Source organism: Habropoda laboriosa, unplaced genomic scaffold (genome assembly GCF_001263275.1).
Source record: "Habropoda laboriosa isolate 0110345459 unplaced genomic scaffold, ASM126327v1 scaffold65, whole genome shotgun sequence".
NCBI classification, from domain to species: domain Eukaryota; kingdom Metazoa; phylum Arthropoda; class Insecta; order Hymenoptera; family Apidae; genus Habropoda; species Habropoda laboriosa.
The window spans coordinates 187,166-210,462 of NW_017100254.1; the positions used below are offsets into that span (position 1 = coordinate 187,166).

At 41.4% G+C, this 23,297-nt stretch overlaps 1 protein-coding gene across 2 annotated transcripts in view; it reads right to left on the bottom strand.

The window, feature by feature from the left end:
• Positions 1–23,297, bottom strand: part of LOC108572313 (venom dipeptidyl peptidase 4-like) — a 321,177-nt gene that overhangs the window by 121,107 nt on the left and 176,773 nt on the right. For both annotated transcript variants that reach the window (XM_017934526.1, XM_017934525.1), the window contains 2 exons: positions 18,069–18,121; positions 4,606–4,805 (listed from right to left, as the gene is read on the bottom strand). In XM_017934526.1, the coding sequence (XP_017790015.1) occupies positions 4,606–4,805; positions 18,069–18,121 (253 nt within the window). The remainder of the gene's footprint in view (positions 1–4,605; positions 4,806–18,068; positions 18,122–23,297) is intronic.

Genomic DNA, 23,297 nt, shown 5'->3' on the forward strand with positions numbered 1-23,297 from the left:
TAAATATAAAATATTAGCTTCAGCCAATCATTAGTTTCCGAGCTATTGATAAAAAAAACTTTCAGTGCTGAAAAACGTTACTAATACATTGAGTGCTGCCTGTACAGATGTTACTAATCAACCGTTTTCGCTGCAGTGATCGTTGCCGTCAAGTGTCGAGTATAGGCTCGGTGTCTATAGGGTGACAAAAACGACTAATTGAACGAAGCAGCCACTGAATGCGTGGACTTTAATCTAACCTAATCTAATCATGTATGTAATCATCTCCGCCTAGGGTCTAATACCGCCGAATATCTAGGCGGTGGGCAATATCAGAACAGTCGTCGCTTCGTTGAAATTTTACGTGGGACACACAGTAGATATCGAGGCTGCTACCGCTATTGTGCCATCGGCTATTCGTCACTTGATGGCAACAACCACTACAGCGGAGACGGTTGTATTCATAACGTCTGTATAGACAGCATTAAATGCATTAGTCACGTCTGTATACAAAGTTTCAATGTATAGTACCGAAGGTTTTTGCTAATATCTCGAAAACTAATGATTGGCTGAAGCTAATATTTTATGTTTGGGGTCCACCCACCCTCCTCTTCCTCCCCACCAAATTTCGCGTCGATCAGCGACCAGGGCCTTTCGGAACTACACCCAGAATTTTCGGTCTTATAAATTAAAATTAATTTTTGTTACTAATACAACTGCTTTTGTCGCACTTTGAACAGAATCTGTGTCAGGAGTGAGATTAGTTGTTACAAGTAAAAGAGTTAATATTGTATTATACCATATTTGTGTTTTGTTATATTGTAGTATGAAGCGAGCAAACTTTTACACATTCCATGTTTCCGCATATTCACGTGAGCAGCCAGGAACACGCAGCCTTGGTTGGCATTCTCTACCCCTTGATCCGTTGATCCCTTCCGCGTCAGTTGTGTAGCGACGACACGCGCCAAAGACTCCCCCTCAGTCCCTCCACTTCTCAAACAAATCACCAAATCCCTTTTCAATGTACACACATCACCAATCCATCCACGATCAGCGTGCAATTAAGTAATACGACCACAGCCCGTCCCTAATCGAATCAACCTACAAAAAACGATTCTCTGCATTCTAAGCGACTTTAAGGGATCTCTGAAGCATAGAATGAAAGGGTAACTTCAAGAACTTTTCCGAAGGAACTTGAAACTTTGAAAATGTAGTTTTCATACTTCGAAGAAGGTGTACGAAAAGAAATTGTGACAAATATAAGTAACTCTATGAGTTATTACGTCCTCGGAGAGCTTATGTAAAAACGGGGCAAATCTCTACGTTTACTGTATTACAGGAACCGTGAAGTTTTCAGATTTCGATGTTAACATCCACAGGGTATATTCTCCAGAAAATGGAAAAAAGCAGAAAGTCAATTTTTTGACCATTCTCAGAGGTTGAAAGGCACCTTAATAATCTGAAGGAGAAAACAGCTGATTGGAAGACGTTAGAGTAGCGCGTTTAAATATTTATCTAGTCAGAGGGGATATCTTATTGAATCCGTGCCCTGGCGAATCAGGCCAACCACATCGCTATGATTCCACTACATCCCATAGAAAATAGGGGGAAGAAAGAATTTCACAGCGGCTTCTCTGATGTTCTCTGAATTTTTATGCCTCATCCGTTGGTCGGGGGTTGGCGCGATTTAGCGAAACGACGACGGAGCAAAAGAGGGTGGCGGTGACGGCGGCGGGTCTTTGATGAAGCTTGGGAAATATGCAAACGCGTGCAGCAACGTCCCCCGGAGCATCAGCTGTGTGAATTACGACCCGGGCACATATTATTGTCCCCGGTTCCGGAGCGAAAACTCATCCGGTGCACTCGTACAAAGGTCTAAAAGGGTCGACGAAAAAATATTGCGTCGTGCGCATGACGAGTGTGCTCGATCCACAGGACCAGGGAATCGCGTTCTACATAAATGCTGTCTGATTTCACGTCTCACCTTTGCGTAACCGTTTAATTAGCAAATGAAGGGTACAGGGAAAAGAGAATTAGGTGCCCGTTTAATGTTACTTTCAGGGAAATTTCAGATATTATTCAATTAATCAACACTTGAAAAATGCATCAACATAGCACAAGGACACTTTACAAACGCACACTGTCATCCCTTTTCCACAGAAACACTAATATCCTCACTTTTTTCCATGCTATTTTTTAAATGGTGATAATTTGCAATTGTCACCTTTTTCCCGTTTCTACAGTCAAATCTGAATTTCACAATAAAATATACATCTCTATGTATTCCAATATCATAATAAGTAAAAAATGGACCCGCATCCTTTTTTCCTTTGACACTGTAAATTATCAATCTTTCGAATACTGACTCGTAGTTAGCACAATAGCTCTTTCAACGTGCGTACAATGTGCAATAAAGTAAACAAAAGTATTATCGTTACTGCTGCTGTAATTCGACGAGGTATTTTTATTTTGGGTGTTTCTCTTTTTACGTTCGATCGAGGCCATCGTGTTTGTGTTAATTGCTAGTGACGAAGAGGGGCAATTGGATTGCCGTGGTTGATGTTGAGCAGAGGTGAAACCTGGGGTGAAATGATATTATTCTGGAGGGTTGAGGGTCGTTGAAGATGCTCGATGGGTTTGAGGATCAATTTGTCGGGTGATAATTAAGTGCTGGAGTAGGTATTGTGTGTTTGGAATTAATTGCCTGTTCAAGGTTACTTACTTATTGCTACTGTACATAGGATTCTTCAAAAATTCGATATCACGAGTCATTATACAGGGTGTTTTGAACCATGTGGGCATAACTTCGAGGATAGATTCAGTACGCTAAAATGGCTCTATTGACTGGTTCTTTTAATTGTTTACAAGTAACGCTTCCTATTTCACGCACGACCCCTTCTGGTCTGCCATGCAAACACGATTTTATAATTTGTTTCAATCGGTTTAATACATGTTCTTGGTGGTAACAGCACGTAATACATCTCATAATAATTTGAAGTGATCATCTAATACATTTCATAACAATTTGAGTGGCCACTTTGAATAATTTCTATGAAAATTATTAAATAACAGGTATCACACAAAAAGTGCTATAATTCCCTTTATCCCTTATTTCAGCGTACTGAATCCATCCCTCAAGTTATGCCCACATGTTTTGAAACACCCTGTATATTAATCAGCTTGGAAAAGGTAGTAAACGGGTAAGTATACGTAGAGGGTAAGTCAAAAAACACATAATTTAGGAGACAAGAGAAAAGTTGCCCTGTTTGAAGGGATAAGTATGGAAAAGAAACTGATTTCTTTTTTCATTTTTCTAAATATAAATATTTTTGACTTGAAAAATCCAAAGAAGTAGAAACACTATTTCTTTTCTCGTCAAACTGGTTACTTTTTTCAGCAGAAAAAGAAACTTAAATAATCCCTATCGCGACATTCGGAAATTCTCAATTTTCTGACACCCGAAAGACTGTTTCATTGGCGTCGTACGATAGTTCGAAGGGGTATCAAATAGGCGGCAATTTGAACGAATGGAATGACCAATTAAAAATTTCCAGGTGGTGCCGGAGCCTATTAAAAATAATTAAACGGTAAATCGAGCGGTCGTTATGTGCTCGAAACCGACGAGTCGCGGTTTGGAAATCGCGCGCCGACCCTTTCATTCGACCCGGCTGTAACGCTGTAGCGCGTGGTCCACTTTATTTTGAAGTGTTCACAACTAGCTCGTTGTGATAACGCCACTTCCGTTTCGTACCGCGTGAATTCAACCGTATGATGCCTATTTATTCCAGAAGAACTGGCGGATAGCGGTCACGCAGCTATTAACGGAACCGTGCGGTTTCAGGCGTGCACGCGTACAATTGTCTCGTTTGCGCGCGTAACAAGATCGTCGTAAGATTGATGTAGCTCTCTGGTATAAGGGAACTTTATTGAAATGAATAATTAGCTGTAGAATTCGATCGATTATGCAATATGGAGTATGGTCGTGCTGTCAAGTCAACTTAAATCAATTTAAATTAAATTAGGCTAAATTAAGTTAAGTTAATTTTGACTTGTGTAACGTTGAATCGCGACACTTTAAGCAACATCGAAAATGCGTAAATTAGGCAAGCATGATTCGGACGTGTCTAAAACAAGAATAACCAGTTAAACGAAGTAGCAAAAAAAGAAATTCTGAAGTCACACAGAATTTTCTATCAAAGCTCAGCGATGAATTGGATTATTCTCCTTCTCTTCGAGTATTATTGGCCGGGTATACACCAGGCGAACTTCCAGACCTTCACGGCTAAAAGTAGGCTGCAAAGTTCCAGGCGGTAAACAAAGAGACGAAGTCACACGGAATTTTCGAGGAAGGATCAAAAAACGTGGCGAACAATGTCGAAGGTGGCGTTGGCGCGAAGAATACAAAAGAGACAAGAGGTAGTGCAAACGGACCGTGTACAAAGCAAAGAATCGAACGAATGGAATTGTTCAGCTAAACACTTGTGTTCCCTGTAAATGTGTTTCTTCAAACAGATACATACGTACACACGAAGCTACCTTGCACGTCCTTTACCTACCCTTTAAAGACGATTAAACGCGTAACATCCCATGAATGATTAAAACGGTTCTTATGTAGAAGAAGCTCACCTTCGTACACCCAGTCTGGAACTCCGTTATAAATGGTCCCGAAGACCCCGGTGTCCGTGATTTGATACTCGACGGCCACTTCCGCCTCCGGCCTGTAATAAATGTTGTTCTGGTGGACGTAGACCAGCGCATTGCCGCGCGGCGCCCAACTGGCCAGTTGCAAAGATATCGAATCATTCGCCGTCAGTGACGCCTCTGCCCTGGAAAAATGTATTTGAACATGTTTGAATTGACGAAGATTTTCATACAGGACGATGAAATCTCAAGTGTAAATTAACATCCTGTCTACTAATGCTACTATTAAAACATATTTTTCAAATTGCCACGTGAATCCTATCGTCTACGTTTCCTATGTACGTAACGTTTAATCGAACAGGGAAGGCAATAGAGATTCGTGAATTCTGGCATGGATTGACGGACTGTTACGTTCGGCTGAGACCTAATCGCGGGTTAAATCCCGGGCCTAATAATAGGCTTAGCTTAGGTTCAGTTTAAGCTGAACCGAGATTAGGACCGAATCAAATGTGGAATGGATCCAAAATACATCTACGTTAGGCTACCTCTGAATCAGATCCGGAACGTCAGTTTCCAGAATTCCAGCTCAATCCAGTCAATGTCTATCCTAATATTGAGGAAACCCTCCAATTAGCATTCACCTATGCAACTTATGTAGATCTGAAAAGATCTATATTGGACTTTGCTACCTTTAATCCGTGGTAGAACTAGAGTCTAATCTTAGTTTAATTGAGATGTAACGAAGCTCTAGCTTAAATTTAATTCAGTGCACTGGTGATTTATGTAAATCTACAATTGGTGAAAATCTGGAGGTACATATTGAACTTCTTTATCTCTAAATCCAGCTTCCATGTTAGATCTGAACTGTTAGCATAGTCTAGCCAGGATCTAGCGTAGCTATTGCCCAAACTCCAGTCACTGTACAGTCAATTTATATTCCCTTGTGTGCCTTACACAAATCTACAATTGTAGTGGATTTGGAAGACCTGTGTTATACTTCTTTGCCTTCAAATCCAGAGTTCCTCAGTGAGTCCCAAAGCGAAACGCATCTTTCTCTTTTTCTTTCCTCTTCTGCGATCTTCTCCCTTTCATGTTCCTTCTTCGTCGTAAGACAAATCTACAGTTGAAATCCAGTTTGCATATTATACCTAGTCTGGCGATCTACTTTTCTCAACCATTAACCAATCTCTATCCCAAATTCAGCTCACCTAACCGTACGAATCGTTCTCTACTGGACAACCACGAGAAACGACATTCTTTATCTACTCAAAACTAACGAGAAAGAACGCCAGCTACGTTTCAGACATTTCCCAAGCCGGGAGAACGATACTCGGAGCGAAGGAAGTAGATAGAGGGGATGGATGGGGAAAAACCGCGTCGTTTCGGGATTCCGTAACCTTCGCCGATGAAACGACGAGATATAAATGGACGAGGCTCGGTGGTTCGCGCAGTAACAAGCAGCCATTCGATCCGCTCTCCCGATCGGAATTGCCCGGAAGAAAGTGGCGGCGCGATACGAACAATAGAGGTCGCGGTACGCGTGCTCTCGATGCCACCCCGCGATTACCCGGCGCCATCGAATGCATACACGCGAGGGTCCTTATTTCACCGGCAGTAAAAGCGGCCAGGAGCGTAAACCAGAGAGCGCTATGTCCGCCGAGATTGCCGTGTTACAGGAAACGACCTCGGGAGTATAGCAAGAGGCCAGAACCAACCTAGAGTTCCCCATTTCCGGTTGCTTCCCTCTCTACTTCCCTTATTCTCTTTCCTCATTCAGTCACCCTCTTCGAACTCTCACTCTCGTTCTCTCTTCCCACTTCTTCTCATTCTCTTTCCCAACTCTCTTTTCCTCTCCTCACACTCTCATTCTCGTGCTCTCTGACATTCTCTCCCCTCGTTGACTCACTGTCTTTGAAATCTCATGCTCGTTCTCTCTCCTCTTTCATTTTCCTTCTGAACAAAAAAAAATTTACTCTCAATCACTCCTACTCCCTCTCTCATTTCCTCTCCTTAATCTCTCCTATTCCTTTTCTTCACCGACTTACTCTCTTCCAATCTCTCCTCGTTCACTCTCATTTTCTCCCTCTCCTTCTCTCGTTCTTTCGTCTCTCTCCCTCTCTCTCTCTCTCTTTCTCCACTAATATTTATTCGACTGGCTGGCCACTTATGGCTGTTTCTGTTTCGGCTACACTGGGGCTCGTTCGTCTAATTGAATGGGAGGAGTCACTTCAGCCTGGCTGTTCGCCGCGGAGGAATACATTTCCCAAAGAGATGTAGATAGACCCCCCACTGTATACTGCTCTGCCTCCTCTTTCCCCCCCTTTTTTTTATGGAGGAACGGTGTTTTACGATGAACGTCGTTCGGGGGATTCTCTCTCGAGTTCCCTTTACTCGGGAGATTCCTACGGTTTACGGGCACCTGACTGGCCCGCCGCTGGAATATTCGATGCGGGATTCCAGATCCTGCTTCCGGGATTATGGGAACTTGATTAAATTGCCGCATCGAGTTTTCTGAAGAAAGAGGCGACGTTAAGTATCGATAGGTCTTCCTCGGAGTAGTTGCTTTACGTTAGCTTTGTAGAAATATCTCCAAAAATTCTCTGTGGAGAACAAGCGTGGAGAACTTCATGGTAGTTATACAATTTAACAAACTGAGTTTGATAACTTATGCTGTTTCACACTGAGAGAATGACTTGGAAAAGGCATACAATTGGAGATTTATAATATAAAAGCCACGTTTCACGATGCACTAGAAGTTAGCCTAAATGGTTACCATATTTCTCGTCTTCGACGTCCAGATGGGCCAATCGAGTTGATCCAAAGGCTTCCATATTTATGAGAGCCAGTAAAGGTACTACTAGAATCGACTAATGGATTTTAAAGGTGACTATAGCAGCGCGTTAGCCTTGGTGAAGTGTATGTATGCGTGAATATACATACGCAGCTTGGCAAGCCTGAGAGGTTGAGTAATAAAGAAGCAGGTTACATTATTTCCCTTTTAGAATTGAATCCGCATGCCAAGCAGATATACGCGGCGTTGTTAAACTCGAGGCCGAAATTAAATGGTGGCTTAAGGAATTTAGTGCGCCGCGGCAGGAACTCGAAGGACCGTCCTTTGATCCGATTTTTATATTTCTTCATCGAGGGAAAAAATACTTGCGTGAAACACTTTCGAGGAATTAAAGAGAGGAGCTGACGATACTCGAATATTTTTTTCCACGATTTATTCCCTTTTACATTTTACATTTTAATAGAATATTTACATTTCACTATTCGCGTTTGGTGTCGAAATATTTGAAAATATTCCCTGATGTGTACATATTGATTTTTGTTCAGTAACTCGGGCTGAAAGTGCTTCCAATGTTAAATGGGCGAAATTACTTTCATCCAGAAAATTCAACATGAAAGAACTACTTTTATTCACAGTTGACGGTCTGCAAATAAACTAAATTCTTGTAGAATAAACGTGCAGACTTTTGTTTATGAATAGTAACGTAGGTTCCATTCAAGTGTAAAATAGAATCTGGATAACACTGTAACTTGTATTGTATAACATATTATGCTCCTGGTCGAAAAGAATCCTGCAAAACAGGCCGTTTTAAATCACCCAAAAAGCATAATCTCCTCGAAATACCTGATAAATGCTCGACCAACACCAATATTTCCAGCTAATCCCCATACAGAAGATGAGTTGCTGCATTAAACCACGAAAAACAGCTGCATTAAACCTGAAAATGAAACACCGCCACTAGCTAAGTCTTACACCTTCACGAATGTCCCAAAACAAAAACGAAGAAACAAAACTGGTATCGAAATAACTAATGGCAATCTAGCACCAGAAATTTAATTAAGAAACCTCAACGAGATAAAATTAATTGAAACATATACTTTCACCCCAGGAATGTCTCTCTAAAATGAAATAAAGTTTCACATAAAATCCAATCCAATCCAACTCCCACATCTCCGATAAAATTGAAAATAAAAGAACGCGGGAAATTCAATAGAAAAACAATTCGACTGCGTTAAAATTCCCCCTGAAAAACCTTGCATCAACACTCTTGCGAAGGATAATAGTTTCAACATAAGAGGCGGGATCGAGAAAACAGAAGCAAAATGGGAACTAAGACACGCGAGTATCTCGCGACCCGAGTATTTTATAGAATTTATAAAACGCAGCTTGGCCAACGGCTGGTTTGCTAGAGCACACACATATACATATAGAGGAAGGTAGAGAAAGAGGGAAATCGATGGAAAGTTTCGTGAGTCCTCGGAGCTGTCGCGATGCCAGAGAGCTCAAAGGGAAGCTGCTTCTTCTTCAGGGAGGGAGAGATAGAGAGAGAGAGAGGAGAGACAGAAGGCCATAAATAAAGACTCTGGTATTCGTGTAGCGTGGAAACCGGGTTTATGGTCGGGGATCTTCGTCTGCCACGGGAAGTGCACGCGTTCGATCAGCAAGTGGATTCGGCAAGTGGAAACCGGGCCACGTTCTCTTTAATTGATACGCGAGACGCAGACGCGACGACTGGCTGCTCCACTGAATTAACGTCGCGTGGTGCATTTGCAAGGATGTCGAGAGGGTTGTTAAAAGTTTGCGTGGAAAGACGCTAGAGGAGGTGCAGGCGAATCACGAGTTGTTCTGCATGATCTCGCGATTATAAAAAGTATTTATTTAGAATATTTGGTGGAAAGGAAGGTTGTTAAAAGTTTTCGTAGATAGATGGTCTCATGATTGAAGGTAAATATATGTAGGTGTTGGATTATAAAGAGAAATGAGTATGTGTCTGTGTAATAGTAACGGCAAAAATAATCAACATAATCACATCTGTTTAGTATGGGTGACGCTGATACGTTTTTTTTTTCTCTGCGTCTTGCCGATGTTTTGTTTGATTGATTGCATAGCGACGTGCCTTCCTCGCGTATCAAAATAAAGAAGATTCATAATTAAAATAATATCTTTTAATTTATTACCATAATTCTAACAGTAGGTATTAACGTTTTGAAGAAAAAACTATTTACTTAAAATATTACTTTGCAAATCTTTGACTGTAGCAGAGTAATAGAGAAATTACTTTTTATCTATCGGATGAACTTTTTGGAATTGTTATCGGGAGAAAGTGGTGTTGTGTCTAGGGGGGCTATAGAGAATGCTACCAAAGGAATTCCAAATTTCCTCTTCTATAGAAACTGCTCTACTTTTCTTAATTTCCGTATATTACTTCGCGAAACGATGACAACAAACTTTCCTTAGAAATTATTAGAGAAATAAGGGCGCAGAGACCTGTTGAGTACCAAGAAATTCCATTTCCTGCGCTGCAAAAAATACGTGGTATGCTGTTTTGCCAAACAGCCGGAACAAGTTTTCCCATGAAAACTATACAGAATATACAAGTATGAAAAAAGTTAATGAAATTTCAATTTCTCACAAAATTCGAATCTGTCACATGAAATCCGAAGAGTACACAAAAGGCTTATTCCATCAAATGAAATTAGCGTAAAAATTCCACATTCCTCCACCAAAGAAGGGAACAAAACTACACAGCCAAAGCCGAACGAAAGATCAACGTCAGTCGTGCGGAATAAAAATCGCTGAAATTCCGTGCGTACTCGTCCCTGATCGTAATCAAATTCGTTCAAATGACTTGATCCAAACGAGAGCAAGGCTTGATTGAACAAACAGAGAGCAAAACAGAGCGTCCCGATCGGAAACACGGAACTCTCTTCCGCCGCAACGGTTCCAATGGAATTTTTCAATCGAGTCTTCCTGTTCAAAGAACAAAGAAGAAGGCAAAAAAAAAAGTAGAATTCACGGTATTCGATCGTTTTTCTACCGCGTGGACAGGTCCTAGTATAAATTCATCGAGTGGCGAGAGTAACAAACGATTCTGGGGCGGAACCGATCGATCCACGTTAATCATGAAACGCTAATCGCCAGCTATAGTCTAGTTGCGGTTCGAATCTCGTCGAATTCCATTAATTTGATATCACGACTCGGTATTGCGTCCATTTCCATGGGTTCTTACTTCTGTCTAATGCCTCGATATAATTATTCCAGCTATTATTTTCGACACTAATTGTATTCATGATTGGACCCGCTAGTTTCTGGTTCCCTCTGTCGAGACGAATTGTTCCAAGCTATTCTGACAGTTTGTTGTTTAATGAGAATCGTAGAACGGGATTATATATAAAGACATTACGGTGTATATGTTATGTAGATTGGTTATGAACAATAGCTAGCGGATGGTTTTGCAAATGAATTGGATTGGAAACAGCGGAGGATAAGGTGCCTTCGCGAACAGACGGAATGTCTTAATCGAACGGAGCCACAGTCGGTTTTGCGGTCTGTCTCGAGACTAAACTCGGACCGAGGATGCTGGTTCACTTAGATTACGCGAAATGGAAATGATAATTGTCTAGTTTACCACTGAATTATCGTCATAAACTAAACTTGGGTTGATCGAATGGAAAACACTTTTTCCGAGGTTCTTTTTCTTGGAGTCACTATTCGTGAGGGTCCATTTGATGACAATTTAAGACACTGTTTGTATAAACCACTAAGGTATCTAATATAGTATTTAATCAAGGTACCATAATTGTTAAGGATACTTAAGTTAGACCAGGTTTACGATACGGACGCGACTCATTGCTATTTTTGAGATTAAGGTTTGAATACGCGTTTAATGTTTTCGTTCGTTAATTATTCCTTATTGTCAGGAGGGCTCCAAACCTCTCATAAAAGCGGACAATTTGGAGTTTGCACGAAGGTGCATCTCAATAGCACATTCTCGCGAGCGAGCGGTACCGTTACCCTAGGTTTTTCCCATAAGCCCAGGGTGACGCGTACTTCACGCAAAACACCCCCTCCTTGAGGGTGAGTGGTTGGCGTTGGGCCGTGACCAGGGCCCGAACGTGAGTGGGAGTCTTAGCCTCCCACCCAAAACTGACCCCCGTCAAGGGACCCAAACGCGACCAGGGAAGGGGAAATGCGAGAGCTGAACGGGGCAAAGAGTCAACGAGACCGAGAGAACAAATTGAGAAGTAGAAGCAAAAAGTTGAGGCGATCAAACAGTCGCTACATCATCCATCGATTCTAGACGACGTGTCAGAATTGAACAACAATCTCTCGATGAAAAATAAGATTTTCCAACTATAAGGGCATTTTTAATTTCCCTGAAAAATTACCACGATATCAGCGAAGTTTGTTACTAAACTTCAATCTGAAATTCACTCTTCTACTTCACTCTAGAATAATCGTGAAAAAGTTAGTTCAAATAAAAACCACTTTCAACATCGAATGAAAGGATTCTTCCACTTCCTTCGATATCCTCCCTCTGATCCGTTTCCTAATTCCCATCAGACGCCACCGTCACGGAGGACACCGGCGCGGCGCTGAGGTCCTCAGACAAGAGGATCGGAGAACGACAGGTCTGGTTATTGGTTAAATTGAAATCTGGAATTCATATCCGACGGCGGCAAATTTCATTTTTGACGGCACGTTGAAAATTCGCTTCACGGGCCCTTAGCAGCCTAGCGTAGAAAAATGTCACCGGCAGAGAGAACACATTGGCAGCCTCCATTAACCCTTTCGCTGTTCAGCTCGTACGTCGTACGGGAACGCCGTAAAATACCAGGCTGTTGGCTCTATACGTCGTACCGGCACGCCGAAGAAGATACCCGGTATTTGTACTGTTCAGACTGGGACGTGGGACTATCCTTGTTTTCACGAGTACGGTTAGAATCAATAACTAAACAATTATATGAAAAATCCAGGTATCGTCATTTTTTTATTGTAAGTTTTATGGTATTTTGAATTGTTTTCAAACATAAAAATATACGCATTTTTATTGCTGAACATCATATTTTTAATCGACAGCGAAAGTGTTGATCCTGCGGATCACGTCAGCGGAGTCACTCATGCGTGCCTTCATTCTTGCTTTTTGTTCTTAACTTATCAACTCGTTTCGCCGTGACCTTTCTCCGCATTTTCTAGCGAATAGCTACTTCTCTCTTTTCTTTTTCGCTGTGTGTAGCGATTATCATATTTATGAGTGGCGTTTCCGAGGCAAAGATTGTATTTGTACGGCTGATTCTTCTGATAGCGGAGAGCGTGGTATTATCTATACGTTCGGGTCGTTATTTTACCTTGTATTTTGTAGTATCTGATGTCCGATATTTTTTTTCCAAGCGTAATTCGTGGAATAAAAATTGAGGGAAGAATAGGTTGGATTCTTTTAATTAGGAGGACCTATCTAATTGATAGATTCAAAATTTGGAATTTTTTAAAGAATTACAGTAGGGTACATCTTTTTCGAACTTTTCAAAGTTACCTTCAATTGTTATAGATAAACCTATCATTTTTTTATAACTGTACGGTTGTACATAAAAAGAACTGAAGGTGACCTTGAAGCTTTTTGAAACAAATGTACTATAATCGTCTGAAAGACATCTTTGAACCACACTATGCGGCAGAAAAAAAATTTCGATCAGTCCACGAACAATAGAATAATTCAGAGGTGACCGCGTTAGGTAGTTTACTCTGTATATATGGCTCGTTTCTATGTTACTTTTAACACTTTGCCATCTGTTCCGTCGCACAGGTACGGAACGCGTGGGGTCTTCGTTGACCGGGGTTATGGCACGCTCGCACTAGAAGGTTATTTTTGAGAACAAAGACGCTTCATAGCTCCGCGAAAAAATTTCTTACAGAACAATGCCTTTAGTATTCCGACTTTTCCGCGTCCTCGATAACCGAAGACGTGTCATAAACCAGGTATTACTGAAGGGTCAATCGTGGGTTGACCTGGCGGGAATTTCCGACGCGTTACCGAAGGACAGCGAAGATTTCACGCACCCGCAGGTAGGGCCCCACTGCTTCCAAGGAAAAGCGCGTTAAGGGCGCAATGGAAGGGTGGGTGACACTCAGGGGGCACGTTGATTGGTAATTTGTACTTTCGTGAAAAACCAATCAGCGTGCCTTCTTGCACTTGGCGGGGGAGTCACGGCGGACTCCTAAAGGAAGATACATTCGCAAAGATTCTCTCGAGCGAACAACATACACTCTCCAGCCGTTCGAGGAGACATCACGTACATTTCACACACTCTATGTTTTGCTAACGTTACGAGCAAAACAAATTTGAATTAGTTACCTAAGATTAATTTCGCGACACCGTCCGCACATGTAATCAAGATTCTTTTGTTTGGCACCGGTAGGACTCGTTCAGATCTTTTCGCCTACCGCCGCCGTTTTTCGAGGTTTTCGAGAGATCATAAAACGTCATGATCTTGTAGAAACGTATCTTCTCCTTCGTTTGCCATTATCAAAGGGCACAATTCCTTGTAAAATTAAAAAAATTAAAAACAAAACTTGCTATGATCGTATTGCAGCCTGCAACTAATTGTTGCCTTGTACAGAACACAAGCGATATTAGCGTTTGTGCGATAGCTTTGCACGCGACACCAACGTGGTGTAAAATAAACCTTAACCTTGATATTTCCTGTAAACTAAACCATTCCTCATCTCGTACAGTTTATTTCCTGAACGCTCTCACTCGGAACGAATTCTTACAATTGTTGAATCGTCATTTTGGCATAATGCAAGATTACGATCGAAGGAATTGTCCTCTATTGCCAATACTTGCCTACTTAAAGCGTTCACGTGAAGCATTCGGGTTCCTGATCTATGGTTCCAACGTATAATCGTAATCCTGTCATCTCGCAACTTTTGCTACTTTCCTGTAGCAGAGAAGCCTTCCAGTGTAAAGGGTTAAAAGGGTTAACAGCAATAACTGTATACCAAAAATTCGCCATCAGCAGTTCCACTTAAGCCTAACCTGACCTACCGGAGCAGTTGCAGTCTTCGATGAAGACAGATCTTCGATCAGATGTTCTTCAGAAAGGGGGTCGAAAAGCTCAACCTAAGCCCGTGAAGTGCAGCCACGGCCTCACCAATTACAACTCAATAATTCCGAAGCTCGACATTCTTCCTCCCCTCTAATTCCTGGCCACTTTCGTGCTGGCAATTTCGCCGCTGCAATTGCACCTGATGTCAAAGAAACGTGTAGACTCTCCCCTTTGTTCCCCTTCCCTAACCCTAATTGGAGTCGTTTGTAACGCCAGAAGCCAACATGTACGATCTTTGTGGATCTCACGAGGCTGAGCTGAACCCGCTTCTTCTTTCTTCTCTGCTGTTCGAACGAAAATTTCCCTCCGAGTTTTTTTCTTTTTTTTTACAACACTTCGTCCGAGGCTTTTAAGGGTTTAAAGCTGCTCCCACCTGGCTTTAAGAGGCCAAGGAACTTGAGAAGAACTTTCGACCGCGTTACATTTTTCCCTCGATATTTAGCGCGCTGAGATCAAAGAGGAAAGGGGGCAAGAGCTAGAAAAAGCTGCAATGTTGTGGACGAAACAAGAGTAACAAAGTCGAGCCTGGTGTTTTTAAAGGTGTTTTTAATCCTTTATAGTTGGCTCACTGTTTCCTCAGGAGGTAAAAAATTGTAGGTACATAATTGGAATTTCTTATCTTTGGCAAAGTGAAAACGTAAGATTGTTAGGAATATAATAGATACATAGCTTGGTAATAGCGAAATGGAGAAATGTAAAAGAAAGCATATCCTTTGACACGGTGTTCAAGTAATAGGTTAGAAAGATCAAGGAAATTCAGTACAAACGTTTTTTCTCTTAGATAAATCTTGTAATGCGAATTTTCTCGTCTTTGAAATTCTCGTCATAAACGCTTACTTTTGTTTTTGGTCATGGGACCTGGTTAAATCGTTAAAATGAGTGTGCAGCTCTCAACAAAGAATCTTCATGCAGGAACAACTCTCAAAGAAATGAAAATGGAAGGTAGACAAAAAATTGTAGAATAGTAAGTGCACGGGTATTTAACTTCCGAGGAAAAATCTTGCCTCAGGAGGAACAGCGAAAATCTCGAAATAGAGAGTAGAAAAAAATCGTAGAACTGGAAATACCTGTGCTTTCACTTCTCTCAGAAACGTCTTTGTTGATACCTAGTAATCCCAGAGTTCTGCAGAGTGTACAATATTTGCAATTCATTTGCATCAATATTATTCACTGAACCTACAATTCTCTCCTATTGTTAAACATCTAAAATAAAAGTAAAATGGTAAAATTACACTTCCCTCAGAAAACCTCTTTACAAAAGTTCTACAGCATGTGCAGCAATTATAATTCACTTGCACCAACATTACTCACCGAATCTACTATTCTATCCTATTTTTAAACATCTACACTTCGCGTAAGTAAAGTGGTACAGTTCACGGATTTCTTAACTTCCACTTTACAATCTCTTCCACCGAGTGCAACAACTCCACAAATACTCTCTTAAGCGGAAAGTTCTTCGAAAAGTCTGGAAACAATTTCAACTATAGCCCCAACTGATAATAATAATTACAGTTGAACCGAAAGCTACAGCAACGAGTGGTACAGTCATGATTCTAGTCCCAGTTATAGCTGCGACTATAGCCACATCAATATCCAACCCTCAGCCACAGCCAGGCCTAACACCATCGTTCGTAAGAATAATTGTGCCAGGCTATGCTCGCAGATTTACCGTGCTCACGTATTTATACGCCAAGTTATCCGGGTTGAAGTTATCCTGGGCGCAGTTATCTCACGCGTTCCACCGAGAAGTCATTAAAGAATAACGTGGAAGCGCGTAAAACGGCCTCGTGCCACGGCTAACGGACGTACTTCCGGTTCACGAAAGACGCCCGAGGGCTGTAACTCGAGGCTTGAAGGGTGAAACTTTCGATGGAAAAAAAAAGTTTGGGATTTTCAAAAGCGCAACGGAGAACGCCAAGACTCGTTTCAACAATATTGGTTGTTATGGAAGGCCTTTACGTTAGCTTCCTGTCTGACGTCGATCAGAGAAGATTTTGAGGTTGGAGAGTGTAAAAAAAATGGAGACTTTTCGATTTTCAAATGTGTAGATTTCTGTGAAAGTGTAGACTTTAGAATTTAAGGAGTATATGCATGTGTGTGTTAACATTTACAGGAATGTAGAAAATATTGAATAATTAATTTGTTGTATTTATCGTCCTATCACAGATATTGGAATTAAAAACAAAGAAGGTGAACATATAGTCAGGGCCACGATATAGCGAGGTCGTAAAAACGGTCAGACGTCAAAGTAAACATGTTTTAGCTGCCGGGACCCGAAAATTGACAGAGATACGAGCAGATAAGTACTTGAAACCATTGTCAGGACCGTACGAAGAATTCTTGTATCCAGCCAAAGTCAACTGATTCTAATATGCATGCAGCTAGGACAAATTAGGGTTTCTCCCTCTGGGGGAAGCCGCTTTTGGAAGTACGGTTACAGGTAAAGGTCTAATTGATGTCTTTAGCATCTTAGTTTATCTACTCGTGTTATATACAGATAGAAAGTGCAAAAAGATTGTGTAGCTTAATATTAACATATTTTCCATTTGTAAATGAAATACCATTTTCTACTTGAAGTACCAAATCATATGCTACCATTCGTTTATTGTTGGAACCCTCAAACAGACTGCAACACACGGCCTTGAGTGCCGCAACATCAATCGGTGCCGATTCTTGAGAGTTTAATTTACGACCTCGCTATATCGTGGCCCCAACTATACACAAGTGTACCCGAAGAGGTTGACAGTAGGTACTTGAAAAAATAATTAAAAGACGTCTACATCAATTAGATACTCTAAACATTTCTCCAAGCTACACCACAGTACTACAAACATCCAAAATGCCGGTGAAAATCAAACACACGCAAAACACAAACCAGTTCCCTTCCACTTATGTTCTCATCGTCGAAAATCACCCTGAAACCTCAACAACCCTTCACCAACACTCCACGCAATACATTCCTCCCATTCTCCCCTTCCTCCACAATCTCCCTTAAGCGTCAAGAAAGCACAGAGCAGAGCAGAGCCAGTTCTCTACGGTAGAAATTCGCGGACGGACGAACGAGCACGATTAAGCTCATGGCAAAGAGGGTGGAAACGAATTCGAGGCCAGCAGCGTCGGCTCTAATCGTAATATAAGCACTCTTAAACGGCGAATTAACATCCAGAGATCCACAGTGGGGGCGAGGAATGAAAAGAGGTACGGAAGTTCCAGTTTGGCGGAACTAAGAGCGGCTCGTGGAAAAGGGGCGGGGGGGAGGGAGCGGCACGTCGCGACGTAGCGTTTCGCGGCTAAGACGACAAGGATGAGAAAGTGGTTTGGAAGGGAGAGTAGCTGAAATTCCCGTGGCCGTAATTTGCACGCCAGGTCTTTTCCTAGGGGCTGTACCGGTGGCGCGAAGATTAAAATGCAAATCTAAAAGTCCCTGACTCACTCCACCGAAACCCCTTCTTCGCGCGTCTACCAGCCAACCCAGCTTGGAGAAGGTGGAATAATAAGTTTGAGATACGATTAAGCTAAATGGCCCGCGGCCGTACGGCTCGTTTACTTACAAGGTCTCCAGGTTGACGATCCTGTAGTGGGCCAGGTATGTGTGCCGATAGAGCTGTAACAGAAAGAAGAAGAAACGGAGAGATCTTTATTACAGCCCTGTGTACACTCGCGTGCTATAGTCGGAGCCAAATATATTCACCGGTCAAGGTCATCTCTCTCTTTTCATCGTTCAATAGTTAATACTCGCCCTACAGAATCTTTCCGTGTCACCTTTAAACCATGCCTGCCGTGGCCTCGTAAAACATAAGAAATCATTTCTCCATCTCTAATAGTTCCCGAGATACTGGACCAAATAGGTCTCACACCTCAACTTTGACGGTTGTTTTCACGCCCTTAACATAAATGATGGTCGATAAAAAAAGATACGTGGTAAATATTTTCTCGAGAACTATATCATATATAAATTGCGTCAGTAAGGCAGCGGCGGGAAAAGTGAACGTCACGACGAGCTTTAAAAGGTTAAAGAAACGCCTGTGGCGTTATCGCGACAACGTTCTTGCTGTTGTTTACTCGGTTGCTTTTTTCTATTTTTTTTTTTTCTCTTTCGGTGCTTCGTTTAATAAGTTCTCCCTGGAAGAGACGGCAGATTGCGTCTCGAGGGAACGAGATTCGACGCGGAGATTCGAAGAAACCGGAGGAATCGGAGCAGCGTGGCTTTTTTTAAAGAAGCACTAAGGAGACTTGACAAGTGAATTAATTGTTATGGGAAATGTTTACATTTCAGTTAGGTTTCTGAAAATAACCTCGAAACAGCCTAACCTTCAAATAATCTTCACATTTTCTAAACAAATTGCTTAAAAGAAAAACACCTTTGGCAGCAGCTGAAGAAACCTCGCGATCGTATATCTTTGCGTCACCATGACAAAAGTGTATCGACAAGCATTCATGCAAAAACGGAGCTCGTATTATCGCGTAATAAATAATTCATCGTATTCGTTGTACTCGGCAATACGATCGAAATTTATTGAAATTCCCCGCGGGGAAATAAAATAGCAGACCATTTACGATCACGTACAATGTACCAGGTGTAAAGAGAACAAAATCACGAAGAAGAGTAAGTATTTTTTATTCCGCCGGCGTTTCTTACGCTGCTCCCGCGATGCATGAATTTCCTATAAAAATTATTCCGCTCCGCGGGTTGGCACGAGAATAAAAACACACCGAGACACGAGTAATTTTTGTTTCAACGCGAGCAAAAAGGGACTGTTCTTTCTCTGTGCATGTTGCAACGACGCGGTCGTAACGAGCCTTTTACTACTGGAAATTTATCTGAAACCAGTCGTCGCGGAACACCGCCTATTTTGCACGCGGGTCGAAGTGAAACGATAACGCCGCTTTATAACGCCCTCGCCTAATTACGAAACGGAAGCATGGAACCGCGGTGTTCTCGTAATTTTTAGTCTCGAATAAAGAGCTGTGAACGATAATCCAGCCTGTTACGAGGTGCTGCTCACTTTATTTCTTTCTTTCTTGTTTTTTTTAAACAGGCGTAGATTTCATCGAAAATTATTCCGGGCGTGAAATATATCTGTCGAAGGAATAAAACCTTCCTGGTTCAAGTTTTACGACCTCCAACAGTCAATATTTTATTTCCTTTCTTCATTTTTTTTTTTTTTTGTATATACACATATGTACATGCAAAAATAACAATGCAATGTGGAATTTGTGCGTTCATCCTTTTGCGTTATTGTGAAAAGATAATTTAGATCGTACCTATTGGTCGGCAAAAATTGCCTTTGTTGAAAGTAATGCATTCGTAAATGGAAATAACAAAGAGTATGGTTTAGGGAGCCTGGGGGAGATTTTATGTAATTGTAACGAATGACAGAGAAATAGTCGACGTGTAATAATTATTAAATAATACATTTATCTCGATTTTATTTTGGTGAAGATTCTTCCACAATTTTCTTTACCGAGAAAAGCAATACTATCTTATACATATAGCCAGCCAGAATACAAATTAATCGCACATAAATTCTTAAAATAGAAGATATACGATACAAAAAGCCTTGTAACGCAACCATTTATAAAACACGCCAAATATAGCATAAATATTCATTTAACCTTCGCTGCAAACGAACAGAGAACGTCCCGATAAAAGCAACCGGCCCTAAAAAGAACAGCACTTTCTTTGTAAAACCTAATTGTCGGATGGCTATCAGCCGCGTGGATTGTTCAAAAAGTCATACCATAAATCACACCAGATTTTTCGAAACATTATTATTACACAGGGAAACACCGGCATGCGAGCCATTTCTCTTTGCTAATCGTTACATCTAATTTGTAATATCAAAGGAGAAAATAAAGCACAATTCGCACGATTACGAAGCGTTAGAATAAGTATATTCTCGATCAGATAGGAGTACATACGAGGGTACGAAAAGAAACGGAAGTGTCAGGCGTGTCGCGAAGAACGAGAGAATATCGAAATGGTTGCTTATCTCCATGCGAAATGCAAGCGGTTCCCTTATGTTTCATAGCCAGTGCAGCTAGCCTTATCGCGGTCGTTAGAATTCTTCTTTCGCAGGAAATTCAAGCGCTACTTTCCTATCGACTACCACGCGACGTGATGCAATAATGCTACCCCTCTCGACTGCCTCCTTTTTCGAATTGCGTGACGCTCAGCCTAACGCTCGTTTAAGCACTTCGCGTCTTTTGTCACGCAAATTGAAACAAAATAAGTGCCAGAACAAAATATGGAAAATTGTTTTTTTTAGCACAGACGAATGTAAATTCCATGCTTAATACGGCGGTGAACGCTGCAAGTGCTTTAAATCGATTGTAGGCATTTTGGGACGGTGTATGGCTTGGCCCGCGCCTCTTGGCGAGTGACAAACCCAGACCCGAGTACCCATCGGTTCGGCCCAGCGATATCTTTGCCATTCGACGGGAGTCGGTTCTTAGCTTCAGTAAAGAGTCCGAAGAGTACGAAATAAACTACTTTGCACGACATCCTGATTTGAGTATAGTTCATTAGACCACCTCCTACGCGATAAACGTTGAAAACTCATAGCGTTCGAGTGCTAAACGATGCAAGTGTCAAAAAATGTTTTTATTAACTCCTTTTACATATTTACAGTCTGTCAAAAAGACAATAAGCAAATATATGTAATTACTTTGTTACAATAGCATGTAGCTTTTTCCACCATAGTGGAATTAGCACTTATTCAGTTTTTATTGTTTTACATATACAACACATAGTTATTTATTTCACGAGATCTAAGGGATGCTTTCAGCAACGGCGAAACGTTGGAAAAATAATTCTATATGGAAAGCCTCAAATCTCTAATCTACAGCGTTATACAAGATTGTGCCGAGTCTAATAGATAGGTTATTCTTCCACGAGGGAATCTTTATGAGGGAATAACTTAATTAATTCAGGAATCTGAAAAATGTAATGAAGTTAATATTCAGTTTTTTGACTCTCCTCCTTCATTCTGTGAATTTTTTTACCTCCCCTTGTATGAAAGCAGTACTCAGGGCCACTCTTTTTTCCACTAAATCTATAAACACTGAAAATTCATAGCGTTCAAGTGATCAACGATATAGAGTGCCACAATGAACAAACACACGTTTTTTTATTTATACCGAAAATTTTCCCACTTCAATTCTGCTGCGTCGCCATGCACGCGAGGAAACCCCGGCCTGGCGGATTATCGTCATAAAATTCATTAGTCAAATTCGACCGCCAGACCGGGCTACCAAATTCACATCGGTCCCCAATAAACCTCCTCGAGCGAACCCATCGACAAAACAAAAACCTCGAGAACCTCTCATCTCCATAACCGATGCTCTTTTCTGTCAGGGCGACGGGGTCAGTCTCTAGCCAGCGCTTGGAGTCTCGCTCTCGCAGTGACACCCAACCCAGCCAAATACAGTACAACACAAAAATTCGAATTACTCGCAACAACATTTGTAAATTCAGTCGTGACAAAATAAAATTTTCTAAATTATCCGATCTTAATTAGAACCACCAAAAGAGATCAATTTCTCAATTGAGCAGCAACCCCGTACCGTCACCTAGGGTGTAAGTGGGATTGACGACCTCCCGAAATTCTTACCGAAAGAATTGGGGTCCACGGGAAGCTAGAGCAGAAGAATGGAATTCTAATTCATGCTTGCTATACTACATGGGTATAAATCCATCCTCAAGGACACTATAATGTTTCCTTTCAAGGATAGAGGAAGCATTTTTTCGTGTTTAGGTACGATTAGACTGGTCAATGAGGTAATAAAACGGAAAATTGTTTTTATCTACCTTGTAATAAAATTAAGCTATCTGAAGTGCTATTTCGAGGACGAACATTGGTTAGAGAAGATGACCAGTGTTTTTTCTCGACAATAAAGTTGAAGTACCCAATGCAATATTTACTAACGAAGCTGACCACTGAACTTTTCTTTTTATCTCCTCCAATATTCTAAAAAAATAGGAGAAGAGCAAATGGCCACTGGCCATCCACAGAGTATGATAAGTAAAAAGGAAAAAAGAAAAATTGTCACAAGAAGATGGCCACTGACCTCCCTCTTTTTAATCCACGCAACGAAATTTAATTACCCTCACGATTACTATGACCAAAAAAAAAAAAAAAAAAAATTGCCGATAACCACTGAATTACCCCCTTTTATCCCCCGTATAACATAGTCAAACCACTTGATAAACTATCGTAAAAAAAAATTATTCCTCCACGAAGGAAGATAACCACTGGACGATCCCTTTATCTCTTATGTAATAAAAAACATTACATCCCCCCAACAGACTGGCATGAGAAAGAAGATCACCGAGGAAAATAGCCACTGTATTACCCTTTCTATCTCCCGTATAATAAAATTAAACCGTCCATATTTATTCCAGCAAAAAAAAAACCAACCAGATAAGATACTCTCTCTGTAGCGGAGAAAATTCTGCAGCGATCAAGCAACGAAAAACAACCGGTCGTCGCCAATAAATAACACCAGAGAAAAAGAGAAGGTGAGAGAGGGAGAGAGAAAAGGGACATCGTGGAACGCGATACCATCGACACGGCATCGACAGCGTGCAACGATACGAAAGGATTCATGACGCTCTCTGCACGCTGTTTTGCCTCCATTAACTCTTTCCGGCCACGATCTCGTGCATCATGCCAGCACGATAAGGCGACTGCCATAGAATTGCCTCTCGAACGTGTGCTTACGACCAAACTGAACGAGTGATTATCGACCACGGACTCATTTCTTCTTGGATACAATTC